Source organism: Brachypodium distachyon, chromosome 4 (assembly GCF_000005505.3).
Source record: "Brachypodium distachyon strain Bd21 chromosome 4, Brachypodium_distachyon_v3.0, whole genome shotgun sequence".
Taxonomy (NCBI): domain Eukaryota; kingdom Viridiplantae; phylum Streptophyta; class Magnoliopsida; order Poales; family Poaceae; genus Brachypodium; species Brachypodium distachyon.
The window spans coordinates 10,026,578-10,045,063 of NC_016134.3; the positions used below are offsets into that span (position 1 = coordinate 10,026,578).

The 18,486-nt window shown below is 44.4% G+C and overlaps 1 protein-coding gene and 1 long non-coding RNA gene across 11 annotated transcripts; one reads left to right on the plus strand and one right to left on the minus strand.

Moving 5' to 3' along the window:
- Positions 1 to 3,271: 3,271 nt before the first annotated feature.
- Positions 3,272 to 4,661, minus strand: LOC112268903. The gene is made up of 4 exons (XR_002960408.1): positions 4,571 to 4,661; positions 3,872 to 3,931; positions 3,654 to 3,716; positions 3,272 to 3,381 (listed from the first exon to the last, which is right to left on the minus strand). It is a non-coding gene; the product is annotated as an uncharacterized LOC112268903 (long non-coding RNA).
- An 8,003-nt stretch (positions 4,662 to 12,664) lies between these two features.
- On the plus strand, positions 12,665 to 18,463 carry LOC100828520 (putative receptor-like protein kinase At4g00960). 10 transcript variants are annotated; one of them, XM_024463296.1, is made up of 11 exons: positions 12,665 to 12,850; positions 13,037 to 13,157; positions 13,574 to 13,660; positions 13,782 to 14,245; positions 15,826 to 15,878; positions 16,210 to 16,274; positions 16,488 to 16,588; positions 17,219 to 17,477; positions 17,574 to 17,796; positions 17,910 to 18,045; positions 18,140 to 18,463. In XM_024463296.1, the coding sequence occupies exons 4-11, from the start codon at positions 13,787 to 13,789 to the stop codon at positions 18,386 to 18,388; spliced, it is 1,545 nt and encodes a 514-aa protein (XP_024319064.1). In that variant the 5' UTR covers positions 12,665 to 12,850; positions 13,037 to 13,157; positions 13,574 to 13,660; positions 13,782 to 13,786; the 3' UTR covers positions 18,389 to 18,463. The 10 variants fall into 10 exon arrangements, with proteins under 10 accessions (XP_024319064.1, XP_024319066.1, XP_024319062.1 ...); XM_024463298.1 differs by having other exon boundaries at positions 13,055 to 13,157; positions 13,561 to 13,660; XM_024463294.1 differs by having other exon boundaries at positions 13,055 to 13,157.
- Positions 18,464 to 18,486: the final 23 nt, after the last annotated feature.

Below are 18,486 nucleotides of genomic sequence, written 5' to 3' on the forward strand. Positions count from 1 at the left end.
ACAAGTGTCCCTGTAGTCAGAAGGCTTGACCTACTGAAGGATGTTGAAGTTGTAGTGGTCAAGGACTTTATCCCACACCTGGCGGGCAAAGCGGCATCGAAGGAAAATGTGTGTCCCGGTCTCATGAGGATCAGTGCAAAGGGAACATCCAGGAGTGTGCAGCCATCCCCTGACGGCGAGATTGTCGACGGTGAGGATCTTGTTCTGCACAAGAAGCCAGGTGAAGAATTTGCGCTTGTTTTCGGCCTTGGCTTTCCAGATAGTGTTTGCGTGTTGGGCATGGATGGAGCCGAGGAATTGAGCCTTATACGCCGAGCTGGAGGTATAGGAGCCATGTGAGGCCCAATGCCAAGTGATGGAATCGAGGGAGTCAGGGTTCAGGACCACACCTTGAAGTCTCAACCAAAGGGAGACAAACTCATCGAGTTGAACCGCATTGGAGATCTTGCCTCTTAAAGCACGGACCCAAGCCCCCTCGGTAATATCATCGTGCACAGAACGGTTCTTCCTCCTAGTGATGGCAAAAATGGTAGGTGCGATGACATTGGGAGCCAAACCGTCCAGCCAGGAGTCATGCCAGAATTTTGCCTTACGACCATCGCCAATCTGCATCGTGGTGGAGGCAGAAAAAAGAGCACGGTCACATTTGTTCACCGGAGGGGGCATTCCAACCCATGGCTTGTTAGGACATGTCCACTCGTACCACATCCAACGCAGACGCAAGGCACGACTAAATTTCTCCAAGTCAGGGATGCCTAGGCCGCCAAGCTTCCTAGGCATGCAAACTTTGGACCAATTGATCAAGCAGTGACCCCCATTCGCCTCCTCTTTGCCCTTCCAAAGGAAAGATCTGCTGATTTTGTTCATCTTCTTGATGGCCCATTTTGCAATGGGGAAGACCGACATGTGGAAGATCGGGATGGCCAACAGGACCGTCTTAGTCAAGGTAAGCCTGCCAGCAGAGGACAACATGGTCCCTTTCAACCTCGGTAGACGCATCGCAAGTTTGTCAATGAGGGGTTGCACATGGATTCGCTTCAACTTGCGGACGTGGAGCTGCAGGCCAAGGTAGCGGCATGGGAAGCCCATGCGGCTGCCTGGAAAAAGGAGGAGCAGTTGGTCAAGGTCGAGGTGATCACAGCAGATGGGGTGCACAGACGATTTGGAGAAGTTTGTAATAAGACCCGAAATCTGACCAAAGGATTCAAGGATGCGCTGAGTGGCGTGCAGGTCTTGAACGGTGGGGTTGATGAAGATCGCCGCATCATCCGCGTAAAGAGAAACACGAAGCTTTGCTGAATGAGAAGCCAGCGGGGATAGAACCTGTTGCAACGAGGCCAAGTGGAAAAGCCTGTGTAAGGGGTCAATCGCAAGGATGAAGAGCATATGGGACAGCGGGTCTCCCTGCCGGACTCCACGGTGCTCCGAAAAGTTTTCACTCGGCAAGCCATTGAGGAGGGGGCGAGAGGTAGCAGTGGCAAAGAGCAAGGAGATCCAATCACGCCAACGACGTCCAAACCGAAGAGCCGTCAGGGCCTCCAAATGGTAGCTCCAGTTGACAGTGTCAAAAGCTTTAGCAATATCGAGCTTGAGGAAAAGAGCCAGAAATTTTGATTTTTGGAAGGACTGCACCACGTTTTGGACATAAAGGAAATTATCTTGGATGCATCAACGCTTGATAAAGGCACTCTGGGCAGCAGAAACAAGGTCGTCTGAGTCTCGGACCGAGCCGGTTTGCAAGAAACTTTGAAAAGATCTTTGCGACCCCATGGATAAGGCTAATCGGATTGTAGTGAGAGATCGAAGTGGCGTTGCAAGACTTAGGGAGTAAGGCAATGTTGGCCGTATTTAAGAGAGCGAAACCATCAGATTGAAGAGAGTGCAAACGAGAGAAGGCCGCTGTCATATCTTCCTTGATCACGTTCCAACAAGTGCGAAAGAATAGGCCAGTAAAACCATCCGGGCCCGGAGCTTTGTGCATAGGCATAGAGAAAATTGTGTCTCTAATCTCCTCCATCATGAAAGGGAGCTCTAGGTCCATTTGGCATGTACTCTTCAACCGCCATCATATCACGGCTTTCAACTGGCACAAACTTGCCCTCTGAAGGCATAATCTCGACACTGGTTTCTTGGCAATATCCCACAAGTCTAACTATGTTGTCGTGCTGACGCAGCACCGAGAAAAGAGTAGCATAATGCACTAAGTGCTGCTTCTGATCTTCAGATTGTCTGTCATGAAATTTCCTGATAGCAACCTTGCGTCGGTCAGGTAATACACCCTGAAAAGCACACACAGCAAGTCAAATCATAGTACCAAGACAGGGCATTCTTGGCTCTGTTCGGCAGTACTATCGTGTCGTTCCCCTCCACTCACAAACACATCTTACTCTGTTCCTTTCTCTCCCTTGTCACTCCGCTATGTTCCAACGCCGGCTGGAGAGAACATGTTTTTTCTTGCTCTAAATAGGGAGGAATTTTTTCTGAGCGCACACATGATCTTATCGGTTTTTCATCAACTTAATAGCCAAGCCAATTTACATTCACAGTTAACAACTAACCCCTATAGTCATGCCACACCTCCTATCATCCAATGATGCAAAGACATAACGAACTTGGCTAATAAACTAAGTAGTCAAAAACATCAAGATTAAAATATTGAAAATGTTAGGATTTTTATGAGGGGGGACGGAGAGGTGATGTATGTTAAGGATGGATAAGAGTGTGACACCATCATTCATCAACCATCACAAACTCCTATTTCTTTTCAGGGACTGACTCCTATTTTGATAGTAAAATTTGTGGGAAGACTAGGGATCGGTGGTTCCATGTCCATCCCACCTTAGGATAAGACTGCAACGGAAATATAGACATCAAACTATAGCACCATTGTTTTCTGTAGATGTATAAAGTTTCCCGAATAATATACACAGCTCCAGTCTTATCTTGGTCTTAAGGTAAGTACAACAAATACTGCACTGTAAAATACAAAATACTCTGGAGTTCAAAGGAAAAAAAGAATAAAACTAAATTAATATTGTCGTTAACTAGGTAATTTGCATGTGGAAAGCACGTTACCTTATCAAAAGTTTGATTAATGAATAAATATACTCAATCTAAGAAAGAGTTAATAAGAAATGAGAATGCATAACCGTCCATACAAATTAATGGACTATAACCAAAGCAATAACTGCCGCCCCATTTTCTCAGTGGATGAACATTTTGCCAGGTTCTCCTAAAGTCTGAGACAATCATAATGAGATGAAGCATACGGACAACGGAGTACCTTGTAGACTGTAGCAAAGCTATCTTGTGTAATCATGTTGTCTTGGGAAAATTTATTTGTAGCGGTCTCCAACTCAAACAATCTGAACTTTGTGAAACCTGTAGTGAAAACAACACATACATAAAGAACATCCGATAAAACGACATAGATGGCTGGGCTACCATATGTGCAGAACTAATGACATATTGACATGTGATCAGTCATAACTACAACCATTGCATAGTCCAAGAAGCAAATTTGTCAGGTACATAAAATCTAGGGTGAAACACTCAAACTTTTCTGGTCCAGGAGAGCCAAAACTAAAATCACTCAATAGTTGAGGGGCCCAAAATAGGGTTTTCCCTACTAATAACATATAGTTGTATTGTACCTCTTGGGGTGGACAATATGTTTGCATTTCTTGGAGTGGCACAGGACTGCTAGTATTGCAAGTCTGTAAATTATAAAAGCATAAGTTACATATGGTGGTAGAGTACCATTCATGAAAACCATTATTACTAATAATATTCGTTATTCTCATATGTATGCTATCATCCATGAAAACCAATATTACTGATTAGCTTTAGTTTGTAGGAAAGTATGCCGTACATCTTGGGACGAACAATCTGCTTGCATTCTTTGGAGTGGCATGGGTCCAGCTAAATAACCCTGGAAGATATGAAAAAGTCATGCCATATAACCTAAAAGACTCAGTCGTAACTCGTAACTACTATTTATTCTAATAACAAAATGATAAGGCAGTACTAATGCCTTCGTGTCTTCCTCCATCTTCCTATAGTATCTTCAGTGAGTTATCCGCTGATCTTCGTAGTGCTAGTTTGCTTCCAACTACCTAGATTAGTTTATTACTAATTCATGTGCTTAATTGAGCCATGTTAAAGGTGCATTTACTCATGTATGCACTCCATACCGTGTACTGCTTATCTATAGATGTTTATATGTACAGTTCGTGGTGGAGCTACAAATATTCAAAGACATCCTGTATGTTGCACCACATGTCTACGTAAATGAATCGTGTTTAAATGGTTAAGTTGTTGTCTGCATGCAGGTACAGTACAAAGCTGGTCCAAGTTCAGTGCAACATCGAGACAATGAATGCAATTATGTGCAAAGGAATACTGAACGTGATGTTTTGTGCAGCGACGGGTATCAAGCTGGTAATGATTAGTGAAAGTACAGTTTAGATTTGTCAAGAAATGCGTAATTAGTATCTAATTAACCATCTAGACAAATTGGAAGCATCCTTTATTTCAATGATATAGCCCGTAGAGATCGATGCAATCATACCTTTGGGCTCTGGGCCTGGTCGACATGCCTATCTTCTTGCCCCGTCAAAAAAAAAACCATGCTCGTCATCATCCTCATTTTGATTCAACATCTGGTACGTAGACAAGGATTCACTTCATTCTTGTTTTCTCTATATATATGATAATATGATAGCACTCAAGAGTCACTAAAAATAGTAAGATATAACTACACAGGAAAATAATCAAACATACCTTTGGATTTGGGGCTGAAGTATGACATGCTAATTTTTCTTGATCTTGTTTGTGAGCTACGTAGCACATGATGGCAAATCCCGCATCCAAGTTTATTTTGGATATGCGCTTATCTACCCTGCACAACTGCTGAGACAACTTTCCAGCCTTGCAGAAAAGGCATGCAACATTGGTCTCCTCCTGGCAATCAATGACCAGCTGGAAGGCCTCACGAAGGACATCACTGAGCGCCTTGAGTGCGTCTCTCACTGCCGGATCCTTCATCAACTCTGCCTCAATTTCGCATCGTGAGGACAGTGTATGGCGGACTATATCGACGCGCTTTTTAATCTCAAGGCACTCCTCCTTGTTCTGGTGAACCATATCCACCGCCTCCTTGATCCTGAGTGCAATTTCCACTATCTTCGTGACCATGCCCACTGCATCGACCATCGTAACCGCAGAGCAGAACTAATCTGCTGCACAATTGATTACACCAAATTTAATAAGCCAGCTGATCGATCAAGGATCACATATATAGACCAAAAGAAGGGGAAACTTAGTATGTAGTTTTATTTCCCATAAGACCCTAAAGATTTAAGAAAGCAAGCACCAACCTAGCTTCTTCTCTTCCTCTGAGCAGCAATATACAGCCGGTCCCCGATCCAATCATTATGCAATCTGCATTATAACGACTCAAAGTCTTCAAATTTTTTTTTTTTGAGGCTGCTCAAGTCATGTCCACGCAAAAGGACTAGCAGGGTCAAGTGTGTAGAGCCAAACTGCCAAAACCAATAACGTGTTGGCTGCCGATCTTTCCAAGACTCGCTCGCCGGCCAGCATTGGCATCCTATATAGTATCCAGCACAGATGGATGTGATGTTTCAGCTGCATACATACTACTAAGATGTTTCGTCGGAGTACCTATAATGTTAATTAGTAAATAGAATTATCATGATACGTGTTGAATTCAGTACCACCCAGGGATTCACTGAGATTTATGTTAATTACCAACACTAAGAATTCAAAATTATCGGAACTTCGAAAACGAAATCATGAAATTTATTTACAAAAATAAGATGAATACACAGTTGTCAACAAGATGCACTTGCAGCTGCCCTTAGGGCCTCCACTAGCCACACTGCCTCATAGCTCAATCTGATCCTGTGTGGAGGGTCAGATGATCGAATCGAAACTAATCATCAGCAGCAGATTTTTACACAATTTCAGTCGATGCCATTCATTCTATTCCTAATGAAAAATTCTGAAACTCTTCCCAGTTTACTTTTTCTTTGCTTCTGCAAGTTATTTACTGGGCGATCGCCTCATGGACAATTCACATGGGCAACTGTCTGCATGGACAATTGGCTCGTATGCTGTCACACCCTAAGGTAGCGGCGGTGAATGCTATAGCCGCGGAACCTAAACCACGACGAAGGCGCCACCAGGAGCAAGGAAGAAGAACGGTAGCAGGAGTTAATTCTTTTTCATCGATGGTAATCTTACAGATGCTCGACAGCCCTTTAAGCCTCGCCTCCTCTCAACACCTGCGCCACCCCGGCCCGGCCAAGGCCCACACACGCACAAGTTCACACAACACTTGACAAGCCCAGTAAAGAAAAAGAAATACAAATCCCATACAACACCACCCAGCTATAGAGAGCTACTCATGCACCGTCAGGTGTGACATTGCCTCCCCCACAAGATCCAGCTGGTCTCCAGGCTGGTGAATTTGGAAAACTTTGCTTCAGCACATCATGGTCTTCCCTGGTAGCAGATGACTCGGGTAGCGACGACCACTTTATTTGCACTTGAAGATAAGCTTTGTTGCCATTTTTTATGAGACGACGATCAAGCACCTTTTCGGGAAACACCTCAGCAGCATCCAGAACAATTGGTACTGGCAGTTCTGTAGATTCTGCTGTATATTTAGGCACAAATGGCTTGAGTTGAGAGATATGAAATACTGGGTGGATCATGCTTGATGGAGGCAGGTCCAGGTTATATGCCACACTGCCCACTCAATTTGCCACAGTGAATGGACCATAAAACTTGTATGCAAGCTTGGGGCAAGGACGACTGACCACAGTTGTTTGAGAGTATGGTTGAAGTTTCAGAAGAACCTGCTCACCAATCTGGAAGGAACGATCTGTCCTCTTGCGTTCAGCCATGTTTTTCATTCGAAGCTGTGCCTTCTCCAAGTGAGTTCTCAGAAAAGTGGAATTTTGCTGGCGTTCTTGCAGCATGTCCTGAACTTGGTGATCCTAAAAAGAGACAAGATCTGGCATGATACCATACGATGCATCATAACCATATAAGGCTCTGAAAGGAGAGCAGCCAATAGCACTATGAAAACTTGTGTTATACCAAAATTCGGCAAGGGCAAGCTAGCTGAACCACTTCTTAGGATGATCATGTGTTGCACACCTTAAGTACATCTCAATACATTGATTGACCCGTTCAGTTTGGCCATCCGTTTGTGGATGATTAGCTGTGCTCATGTTCAGTTTAGTATGAAGCTGATCAAAGAGCTCCGTCCAAAACTTGCTTGTAAACACCGGGTCACAGTCAGATGTAATAGTCAATGGCATGCCATGTAGCCTGACCACGTTGTGGAGGAAAGCCTTGGCAACAACAGAAGCCGTGAAGTGGTGTTTGAGTGCAATAAAGTGGGCAAACTTGGTGTAGCGATCAACAACCACAAGAATTACTTCGTATCCTTCACTCTTTGGTAAGCTTGTAATGAAATCCATGGAGAGATCTTACCAAAGTCCTTTTGGTACGGGCAGGGGCTGTAGGAGCCCTGCTGGCTTAGTGAGCCCATGCTTGGCTTGTTGGCAAATTTTGCACTGTCGCACATACTCCTCAACAGCTTGCTTCTGTCCAGCCCAACTGAATAATTTCTTCAGACATTGGTAAGTTGCAAGTTGACCTGAGTGTCCTCCCACAGCTGAGTCATGCATAGCCTCAATCAGTTTTGTTTGCAGACCAACATTGCTCCCAATCCCCACCCGGCCATTTTGTTTGATCAATCCTCCCTCCAAGCTATACCCTATGCCATCAGCACTTGAGACGGCAAGTTGTTGCATTAAAGTTTGAGCTTGTGGGTCAACAACATAAGAATTTAAAACTTCTTGAATCCAGACAGGTTTGCCCTGAGAGACAGCACAGACAGAGATAGGATGTGGCATGCCAGAGAGAGCATCCGCAACAATATTCTCTGGCCCTTTCTTGTATTTAATGTTGAACTCAAGGCCAACCAACTTGGTCATGGCTTTGCGTTGTAAGTCTGTGCTAAGGTGTTGATCCATCAAATTGCATAAGCTTTGATGATCTGTGCGAATTGTGAACGGGCCCCTTGCCAAATAAGATCGCCACTTGTCCACCGCCAACATTATTGCCATGAATTCCTTCTCATATGCTGATAATTTCTGGTTGCGCACCCCTAGGGCCGTGCTAAGGTAAGCAATTGGGTGATTATCTTGAAGGAGAACTGCACCAATTCCAATATCCGAAGCATCAGTTTCAACAAAGAACGGACGAGAGAAATCAGGAATACCTAAGACAGGGGTTGTGCTCATGGCGTGCTTGAGGCGTTCGAACGCAAGTTGTGCAGCAGGTGTCCACTGAAATGTTTTGTGCTGCAGAAGTGTTGCTTCGCAACTACCCCATAGCGGTGAACGAACCGGCGGTAGTAGCCTGTCAAACCCAAGAACCCACGCAGATCCGTGAAAGACATAGGTACAGGCCCTGAAGCATCGCCTTTGTTTTTTTGGGATCTGTCGCAACACCCTTGTCAGATATAATATGCCCCAGATACTCGAGTTGCGACTTAGCAAAGGAACATTTGGTCATCTTCGCATACAGCTGATTGGCACGGAGAATTCCGAGCACCTGACGAAGATGATCTTCACGGACTTGTAAGGACGGGCTGAAAACGAGGATGTCATCCATGAAGACCAGAACTGATTTGCGAACCAGGGAGGCAAAAAGTGAATTCATAACACACTGGAAGGTCGCAGGCGCATTTGTAAGACCGAAGGGCATCACACGAAAATGGAATAGCCCATGATGAGTCTTGAATGCCGTCTTCTATTCATCTTCTTCCAGCATGCGAATTTGATGGTAACCTGCGCGCAGATCAAGCTTTGAGAAAAATCTCGCACCTGCCAATTCATCAAGGAGTTGTTCAATTACTGGCATTGGAAACTTGCTCTTGATTGTGAGATCATTCAATTTTCGGTAGTCCACGCAGAAGCGCCAGGTGCCATCTTTCTTTTTGACAAGAAGAACAGGGCTCGCAATGGGCTCATACTGGGCACAACCGTGCCCGCAGCCGACATTTTAGACACCTGCCGCTCGATCTCATCTTTTTGTTGAGGAGAGTAACAGTAAGGTCGACAGTTGACAGGCGATGAGCCAGGGAGAATAGAGATAGAATGATCAAACTGTCGGTGAGGCGGCAGGGAAGTGGGTTCCTGAAAGACATCCTTGAATTGCTCTAGCAAATGCCGTAAGGAAGGGCATAGATCCAATTTATCCACAACGGATAGTTCTTCTTGATGAAGCAACACAGTTGCATAAATGTCATTTCCAGCCACACTCTTCCACAGTTGCGTCGCCGAAATTTCCTGAACTTTCTGCTGAGCTGGGCGAACACCTTGTAAAGTAATCCAGTCCCCATTGCGTTGAAGTTTGATGTAACGCTGATCCCAATTGCAAGGCATCTCACCCCATTGCCTCAGCCAGTCCATGCCTAGAATGGCATCATAGCCCCCCAATCGCAGAACTTTCATTGTGTGTGTGAAAGTATGCCCTTGTATCCACCACTGGAACTTGGGAACCTCAGCAGCACAAGTTTCCGTTCCCCCATTTGCAACTCGGACAATACAAGGAGCAATTGTAGTGGTGGAACATTTAAGAATATCCACCAATTCAGCGTTAAGGTAACTATGTGAGCTACCCGAGTCTAGCAGCATTAACAAAGCTTTGTTGCCCACTAACACGCAGAGCTGAATTGCCTCAGTATTCTCTGGATCAGTGATGGCATTGAGAGATAAGTGCATGTTTGACTCATCAGCCCCATCAGTAGCACAGAGAGCATCCAATAGGTCATCCGAGAGAATTTCTTGCATTTGAATAGCATGGGCTTGAGCTTCAATAGAAGTTTGGAGTTGTTGTCCACATGTATGGCCAGGAGTGTATTTTTCACCACATTTGTAACACAGACCGTTCACCTTGCGGTACTCCTTTAATTGACGTGCTTTCCAAACGTCACCTTTGTCATACTTTATGGAGGACTGACGAGCGCGATCATATTTAGTTGGTGGCTGTGCGGCAGGTTTATGATAATCCTTGCTGAAACTCTGATTTTTTTCACGCTCAAGGACACCCTCTTGAACAGCTGCAAAGGCCGCAGCTTGAGCAACTGTTTCTGGCAACTGAACCTCCACGGTAGCGCGCATTTCGTTTTTGAGACCGAGAATGAAACGAGTAAACAACATAAGGCCACCTACAGAGGGATCATATAACTTGACCTGGTAGAGCAACATGTTGAAGTGGCGCAGATACTCATCGACAGTGCCAGTTTGCTTCAGAGTGGATAGGTCTCGCATACGATCTGTGCACACATTTCCCTCAAATTCAGCTAAGACTACCTCTTTGAATTGGGGCCACCCAAAGCATGGTTGAGTGAGTTTGAACGCTTGGTACCAATGAGCTGCGTTATGAACCAAGTTCATAGTAGCGGCTGAAACCTTGAAAGTCTCGGTAATCCGGTACATGTTGAAGAATGTCTCACATTGATCAATCCAAATACGAACATCTGTGCCATCAAACTTGGGAAAGTCCATCTTGGGCATGTAAGGACGGCGAGGACCATGATGCGCGTGTTTTGGCATTTGGTCGAACACCTGGTGGGGGTTGGCCTGATGACCTTTTCTGAAAGTGCTGAGGTTGCGGTTCAAGGCCTGGGTGCCCCTGCTGGTTGGCACTAGGTTGGGGATCCGGCCGAGAGGAGCCTGGATCAGGTGGTGGTCCTCGCCCACCATGGAGATTTCTGGCAAGCTCTCGCTATTCCTGCTGCACCTCGGCAATTGTGTCCATCGACATGTCAACCTTGGTCTGAAACAAGTCGAGGCGATCTGAGTGGTGTTGCAGTTTCTCGTCAACGCGACCGAGGTTGGTGCTGATGTCGCCGACCGTGGTGTCAACGGCCTGAAGACGGGTGCCCATCTCTGCGAGCACCTTGGCAATAACTTCGTCCAGCAAGGCTTTGAAAGAAGCCTCGAGCTTGTCCATCGCGTCCAACACAAAACGGGTCTGCGCCGAGGGTTTGGAGACCGGAGCCGTCGCGGCCTCCTCTACGTTGGTCAAACGCCGCCGGGATTTAGGGGGATCGACCCGAAGGTGTTCCCCTACCAAGCGGTCGATATTACTGACCGACGACGAGATTGCGAAGCGCGCCGAGGACCGAGAGTCTCTGATACCAAGTTGTCACACCCTAAGGTAGCCGACGGTGAGGCTGTAGTCACGGAACCCTAGACCACGACGAAGGCGCCGCCAGGAGCAAGGAAGAAGAACGGTAGCATGAGTTAGTTCTTTTTCATTGATGGTAATCTTACAGATGCTCGACAGCCCTTTAAGCCTCGCCTCCTCTCAACACCTGCGCCACCCCGGCCCGGCCAAGGCCCACACACGCACAAGTTCACAACAAGCCCAGTAAAGAAAAAGAAATACAAATCCCATACGACACCACCCAGCTACACAGAGCTACTCATACACCGTCAGATGTGACATATGCAATAAGTAAAGAAACAAACCCCGGCCGGATGCTCCCGAGCATTTCCGCAAACACCTTGCGTTCATGCAACCTCTGAGTGCCAACCAAAGAGCCGTATTTAATTACCTGGCCTGGAAGGGTTCGCTCGCGCCTTGTCGCCGAGGGATACAACCTCCGAGTGCCAGCCAAAGAGACCTTCCGCTCGTACCTCGTAGAGTTAGAGGCGTGCGTACCTTCCAAACTGAAGACACCGCCGAGGGCCCGAGGCGCGGCGGGATGCAAGTCAGGTGGTGCGCAGTGCGTGCCTGCCTGGAGGCTCGAGCCATTGGAAGCAATCGCGGGTTTAGCGTTAGAGCGAAGGACCAGCGCCTGCTTCCTCGCCGCCAGGATCGGGAGGGCTTTTGGCCGCTGGCCGCCGGCCGGCGAGTCGGCTGCCACAGACACGTGGAAACGAACGACCATGAGGGCCCGCGATTTTTTTTTTCTTTTTTTTGTGACAGCCTGATGTAGTGGAGCGAATGGTGCTGTGTTCGAATTTAGCCCAGCCCAACAGGCGACAGTGCAGAGCTGTATGAAGTATGTAGAGCCCAACAGCATAATTGTTTCTAAGAAAAACACCTATAGATGTAGGATACCCCTCAAAAAAAAAAAAACTATAGATGTAGGAGAATAGGAGATCCTTGAACTTACTCGGTCCTGGTTTACTTCTTAAAACAAAAATTGGAGTGGGAGGCAGATAGAGGGATCGAGTGCCAAGCGGAAACGTCGCAAAGCAGGGCCGACCCGACCCCATATATATGGACTATATATCCAGTCATATATACCTTCAGTTCTCCAGCACGCTGCCCAGTAGTAGTACATCGACCATCCTGATCTGGTAGGTGGATCAAGCAAGCAGGCGACGGAGAGAGTCAAGCCGCATTTTGATTTTTTAGCGACAACAAGAACAAGCAGGCAGCACCCGTGTCAGTAGTCTTCTCATTTTTTTTTTCAGTGGAGTCGACAGTATTCTCATATGGGCCGTATCCATCAGACGCTCTCAATGTTTGGCGGGCTTCTTACTCCGTGGGCCTTTTTGGACCCGAGCCCAACTCTTCGTTAGAATCGTAGTCGTTGTCGTTCCGTGCATAACTGCCGATTCGCCGGCCACCCAGAAAGCAATTTTTTTGTCTCTCGTCCTCGCCCCGGAGGCGGAGGTGCTAGTCCTTGGCTGCAGGGGCGCCATAGATCGATCCTCCCGGGCGCCTGGAGAAGAAGGAAACATCCCTTCCTTGCATGGTGTTCTGCTGTTCTTCAGTCGTCCCAGAGGTACGCCCCAGCCTCTATGATCCCTGTGATCCTGTGAACACAAGGTGTTTGTGGAAATGCCTGTGAAGCATCCAGGTTTACGTTTCTTCTCCGCGAAGAAGAAAATTCCGGCTGAAAACGGTTACTGCTATTAGTTGGATTTCTTTTGGGAAAACTTGGTATTTTCAGAAATTAAGCTTGGGACAGTGATGGTTGTGGTAGCAGTTTAGCAGTGGAGGGAAGCAGTGGGTTGGTGAAAGTAAGACTGTATCCAAAGCTGAATGGAGCATTATTGTACGGAGTAGCAGATGGGCGATGCTGTCACACGGTATAAAAACTAATAATCTCTACTCTTTTGCTCAATGGCTGTACATAGTTGACCCTAGGGATATAAACGGCGGCCCGCTTAGCGTCCGTTCAGGCCCGTTTATGACTTCTGCAGGCCAATGACTTCTTGATGAGCGCCATGTCAGAGGTAAAAACGCACTAAGATTTCTAGGAAACGGGCCTGGCGGCGCCGTTTACATCCCTAGTTGACCCAGCTAGCATGTCCCTTGTTACTATTTCCTTATTCTATTTTCTGGACAAGACTTGAGCAGCTTGCCCCCCCTTTTTTTAATAAAGTGCACAGCCTGTCCTTATGTTCTTTAATCACGTTCGAAGAGGAGTAGTTGATTGTTTATTTTGATAAATAAGCTAGCTCTCTGTTATTTATGTTTGCATTAAATTAGTTCATTCAAGCAGAACTGCTGCCGAGCAAACATAAGGCTTGTAATCACACGCTTTGAAGAAGAGATCAGGAGCGAAGAAAAGGAGTTGCCAAGAGGAAAGGTTGGTACTTGCTTCGTTTCTTTGAGTTTATGAGAAACAAAACCCGAAAGGTTCTCTCGTTCTGTTCATCAGCTTATTTCATACCTATTCTTTCATTTGATCTGCAAATTGTACTTTGTAGACAGGATGGACGTTTCGGTGAACAGCATGGGGAAAATTTCTGAACTTGCGCTCAAGATCAATGTTGCAGTGGGTACTGTTAAGCAGAATAAGGATGTTTGCATGCAGATAGGAACGAGTGTGGATAGACTTAGAGTTATCCTGTCATTGCTTGAGGCTACAGAGACCACGAAGCACCCGAATATGACAGCCCCAGTAAAGGACCTTGAAGGGATCATGGCTCGGGCCCTCAAGCTCCTCATGGACTGCCAGGAGAATCAATTCAGTTCCCATCTCTTCAGGGCTGGGTCACTGTGTACAGAGTTGAGTCAGGTAAACCAGGAAATCAAGGAGCACATGAACATTGCAAACGTTGCTAGTGGTGTCCAGATTGCTCAGAACTCCATTATGTTGAAGAATGCACAATACATGCAACATGGAGACCATCCTTGGCCTCAAAAAGATGTTCACCTGGCGCTTCCAAAGGTACCATTACTTACCTTCATTAGGCGTGTCAACATAAATACTTGTAGTGAAATGGTACTCAAAATAATTATTAACCATTACTACTAGTTGCATGATTGCAAGTTTACTGCAGTATTTCTAGTTTGTGTTGGAGCTTGATTTCTAGGAGCATAGTCTGTACAGGAGGATTATACTGGGATCTACGAAGAGCTATTGTGCGCTTAGGTCCAGCTGTTGTGTGTGAGGGTACAGTGAGAAGAAGATAGTTTCTAATTCCTTTTTTGGTTGATTCAATGTGTGGCTACATCACTAAGACAGTAAGACTCCTAATAGAACATAAGCTGGAGCCTTATAAGTAGCAATCACGTACCTGCAATGCACATGTTGATGAGTGTAAACCAAGCCACATACGTCTAATATGTTGACATGTCGTAATGAAAGCATTAAACCTGTCAGGCTGTGACTAAAGCACATAAACATATAAAGCTCAGAACAGGATCAGACATAATTAGCAAACCTATGTTTGCAGCTTTTTTTTTTGCAAATCTATCCATAAACCCAGTAAATAAACAATTTAAATCATCATCTCAACCTTGAAAATATACCCATTATATCTTTTTGTGACCTTGTAGATTGGTAGCCTTCCACCGAAATGATGAAAGCGCATGCGAAAGCGTTTTACAAAGCAATGCCATGCGTATTAAAAGGTGCATTTGGGGAGCAGGGATGGGAGGAATCGGAAGGCAAAGGTGGAAAATTTGTTATTGGTTTGTAAATAATATAAGAGGGACTAGGGGAGGGTCTAACTTTGAGGACATCCACTGGATGAGAATTATGAACTTAGAACAAATTTCTTATATGGCTGGATAGAAAATATCCTACTCAACCTTGTACTTTTTATATTGGTATAGATAACTCCCCATCCATAGGAACTACCACTCAAACCTGCAGGATCCTAATCTGTGCTTGGATCCTAAGAAGGTTCGGCTTCCTCCTGCATCCTCGCATCTCTTGGACTGGTATCTGGCTGTAACGGCGGTGACTGATACACGTATATGTTTGGGCACAAAGCCACAAATAACATTTTTTTTCCGGCTCTACAGAGCAACCATTTATGTCATAATATAGCGATGTTTTAAATTCGCTTTGGTTGTGTTTTGCCCATGTATAATGTCTTTCTTGAGTCAACACACTACCTATACATGTCACAGTTATAAGCGGCACATCATGCACATATACACGTGCACCCCTACACAGGCTACAAATATATGTAAGCTCTACTGGCTCCACTTAACATGGACATGTGCTGTCCTATTTATGTGGCATGCACTAGCACATTACAGGAGTACTAGTTTAACAATTAATGTTGATAATCTTGATGAAATTAATGGTATAAATAAGAAAACTACATGAGTAAAAATACCTTGAAAGTGCAAGACTTACATTTTGATAAGAGTTTGAAAGGCTAAAGGGACTTAGTTTTTTAATCATGGAGTATTGGTTAATGCAGCAATTTTCAGCTCTTTCCGTCCTAGTATATGAGAAAGATAGGAGAAAAGTTTAACTTATAATGCTGGCAGGTAATTAGTTTTATATTTCAGGATGCAGCCGAGGTCGGGAGCTCGCATAACAGTCACTCAAACAACGAGACTAGGTCAGAGATCTGCAATATATTCCTATATTGTTTCTCCTCTGTTTCCATAGTAATTCAATATTTGATACGAATACAGTATTGTGCCGAACTTGAAAATAAGCACCCCTCGAGAAAACCAAACTTCAAAATTCATTTAGGAAATCCATAAACCTTCAGAATATGTCAATTGCGTCATTTTAGCTAAAAGCCATTGTGGTAAATCAGTTAACGAATGATATGAATGGAAGCTTTGGGCTATGCCTCTTCTCTGCTCGCTTTCTTTCTTTTTTCTGACCTGATTTCTGTTACTCATAAAGCCCATTTGTTTTTGCTGATAAAACGGCAATGGCAGATCTGAAGTGGATGGTGATAGAAAAAATGATCCAGCAGGAAGTGAGCATTTTCTCAAAGAATCAGGTAAGATCACATCTTCTTTATTTCTGGAAGAGAAACACTGTCATGTACATCATAATTCTGCTTTATGCATTATAGGCTATATAGATGATTTAACTCCAGTTTACCAGCCACTTCGCTCATGCAAACTGAATAATGCATTCATTACTGATGGCGCTCTTACTATTTCATGTTTGGGTAATCTCATTTATAAGTTTGTGTTTTATTCTATGACAGCTGACTTAAAAAGGTTCGAATTCTCTGAGATGGAAGCTGCCACAAATAACTTTTCACCAGAAAACATGATTGGAAGAGGTGGCAGTGCTATCGTTTACAAGGTACTCCATTTCAATCTCTTCAAGTTATATAATTATTGGGTCGATCACCTCTAAGGGACAATTCATGTTTATAACAAGGATTTTTTATTTCTGCACATATAGAAATAATTTTCATTGGGCCTAGTTCAAGTTTCACCTACAAGCCTTTTAAGTTTTGTGATTATTGTCTCCTCTTTCTCGGTCGTTTTCTTGTTTGATCTAAATGGAAATTGAATGTAGAATAATTTTAGAATATAATATACTTGTACAGATACATGCCAAAGAAACAGTTTGCAGGTTTAAGTTTTTTAAAGGAACTCCATGGTACTTTGTAATTGCTATAAGTGCATTATTCACTGCACTTCATGTCATATCGTTGTAATACAGGGAAACCATGTATTTGTGATTTATATAAAGAGTGTAGGGTCTTAACCCATAACCTTGTGCTCTAACATTTGGTCTTTTAGGTGTCCCGTTGCACTGAACCTTAAGGAGGATAGTTTCACCCGCTGATGTTGTGTAGACATATACATACTGGGTTCGGTGAAAACATATTGTGTAGGCATATACTGAGAGGGTATAGTGAAAACACTTCGCTTGTTTCAGTTTAGTAATGCACTCGTGATTGAACTTATTGTGTATTATTTCCAGGGTGTATTACCTGACGGATTCGTTGTTGCCATCAAGAGATTTCGTGGGAGTCGATCTTCACAAGGAGACATAGAGCATTATGTTAATGTTTTTTTAGTGCTGCCTCGTCACGAAAATGTTGTCAGACTTATAGGGTATTGCCAGGAAACTACATACAAAATGATGCCGTATGACGGTAGACAGGTGTCAGCTGAAATAACTAATATGATGGTGGTCGAAGAGTACATGCCGAATGGAACGTTGTCCGAGACTATTGATGGCATGTTTCGAATGAAGTATTGATTATCGTTAACATTTGGACCAAATTTTGTTTAGCTTTGTTATTCCTAATGAATGGTTGATTTGCACTTTCTAGGGCGGTCACCACAGCTGCATTGGTCCTCTATATTTCGAATAATAAGAGGCATAGCACATGGCCTAGCTCATCTCCACTCCAACCACATTATACATTTGGACTTGAAACCAGAAAACATCCTCTTGGACTCAAATATCAATCCTAAGATCTGTGACTTCGAAGTATCAAAAATGCTGGATCAAGAGGTCACTGAAATAGTGACGGGAGAGTTTACAGGCACACTGTAAGATGAGATCTCATATGTACTAATATTTCCATTACCTTGACAGGCATGATGAAGCTCTTTTCTTCATCTTCTTATTCTCTAAACTTTTCTTTTCTCATGCCATCATTCAGGGGCTATATAGCTCCGGAATATATTGCTGATGGTATTATCTCGGTGAAGAATGATGTCTACAGTTTTGGTCTCCTCCTTCTATGCACCATTAGAGGAACGAACAGGTCTGGACTTCGCCAACATTCAGTTGAGTGGGTAAGCAAAGGAATTATACACGGCCAACATGTGCGCAGCTTCCTTTGGAATTTCTACAATTGAATTTGTCATTTACATTGACATTTTTTCTTAGGCTTGGGACGTACGAGAATCTCAGGAGATGGGCATTTTATTTGATTCATCATTATGTGATGACTCTCAGCTAAAGGAAATCGAAAGAAGCATTGATATTGGACTGCTATGCACCCAAGACAATCCGACAGCGCGGCCCACCATGCCAGATGTTCTCGAGATGCTAATCATCAGGAAAAAGCTACCGTCACCAACGAAGCCAGGTTTCATTAAAAATAGAGTAAAACTGATCAAAGAGATTGTTCTATAAGATTACTAACCAGCCAGTAACCAGCCTATGGCTAGTCCCTGTATTCTCTTCTTGATAAAATTTAAGTTCGTGTCACACTTTTGTTTCATGGCTCTCAC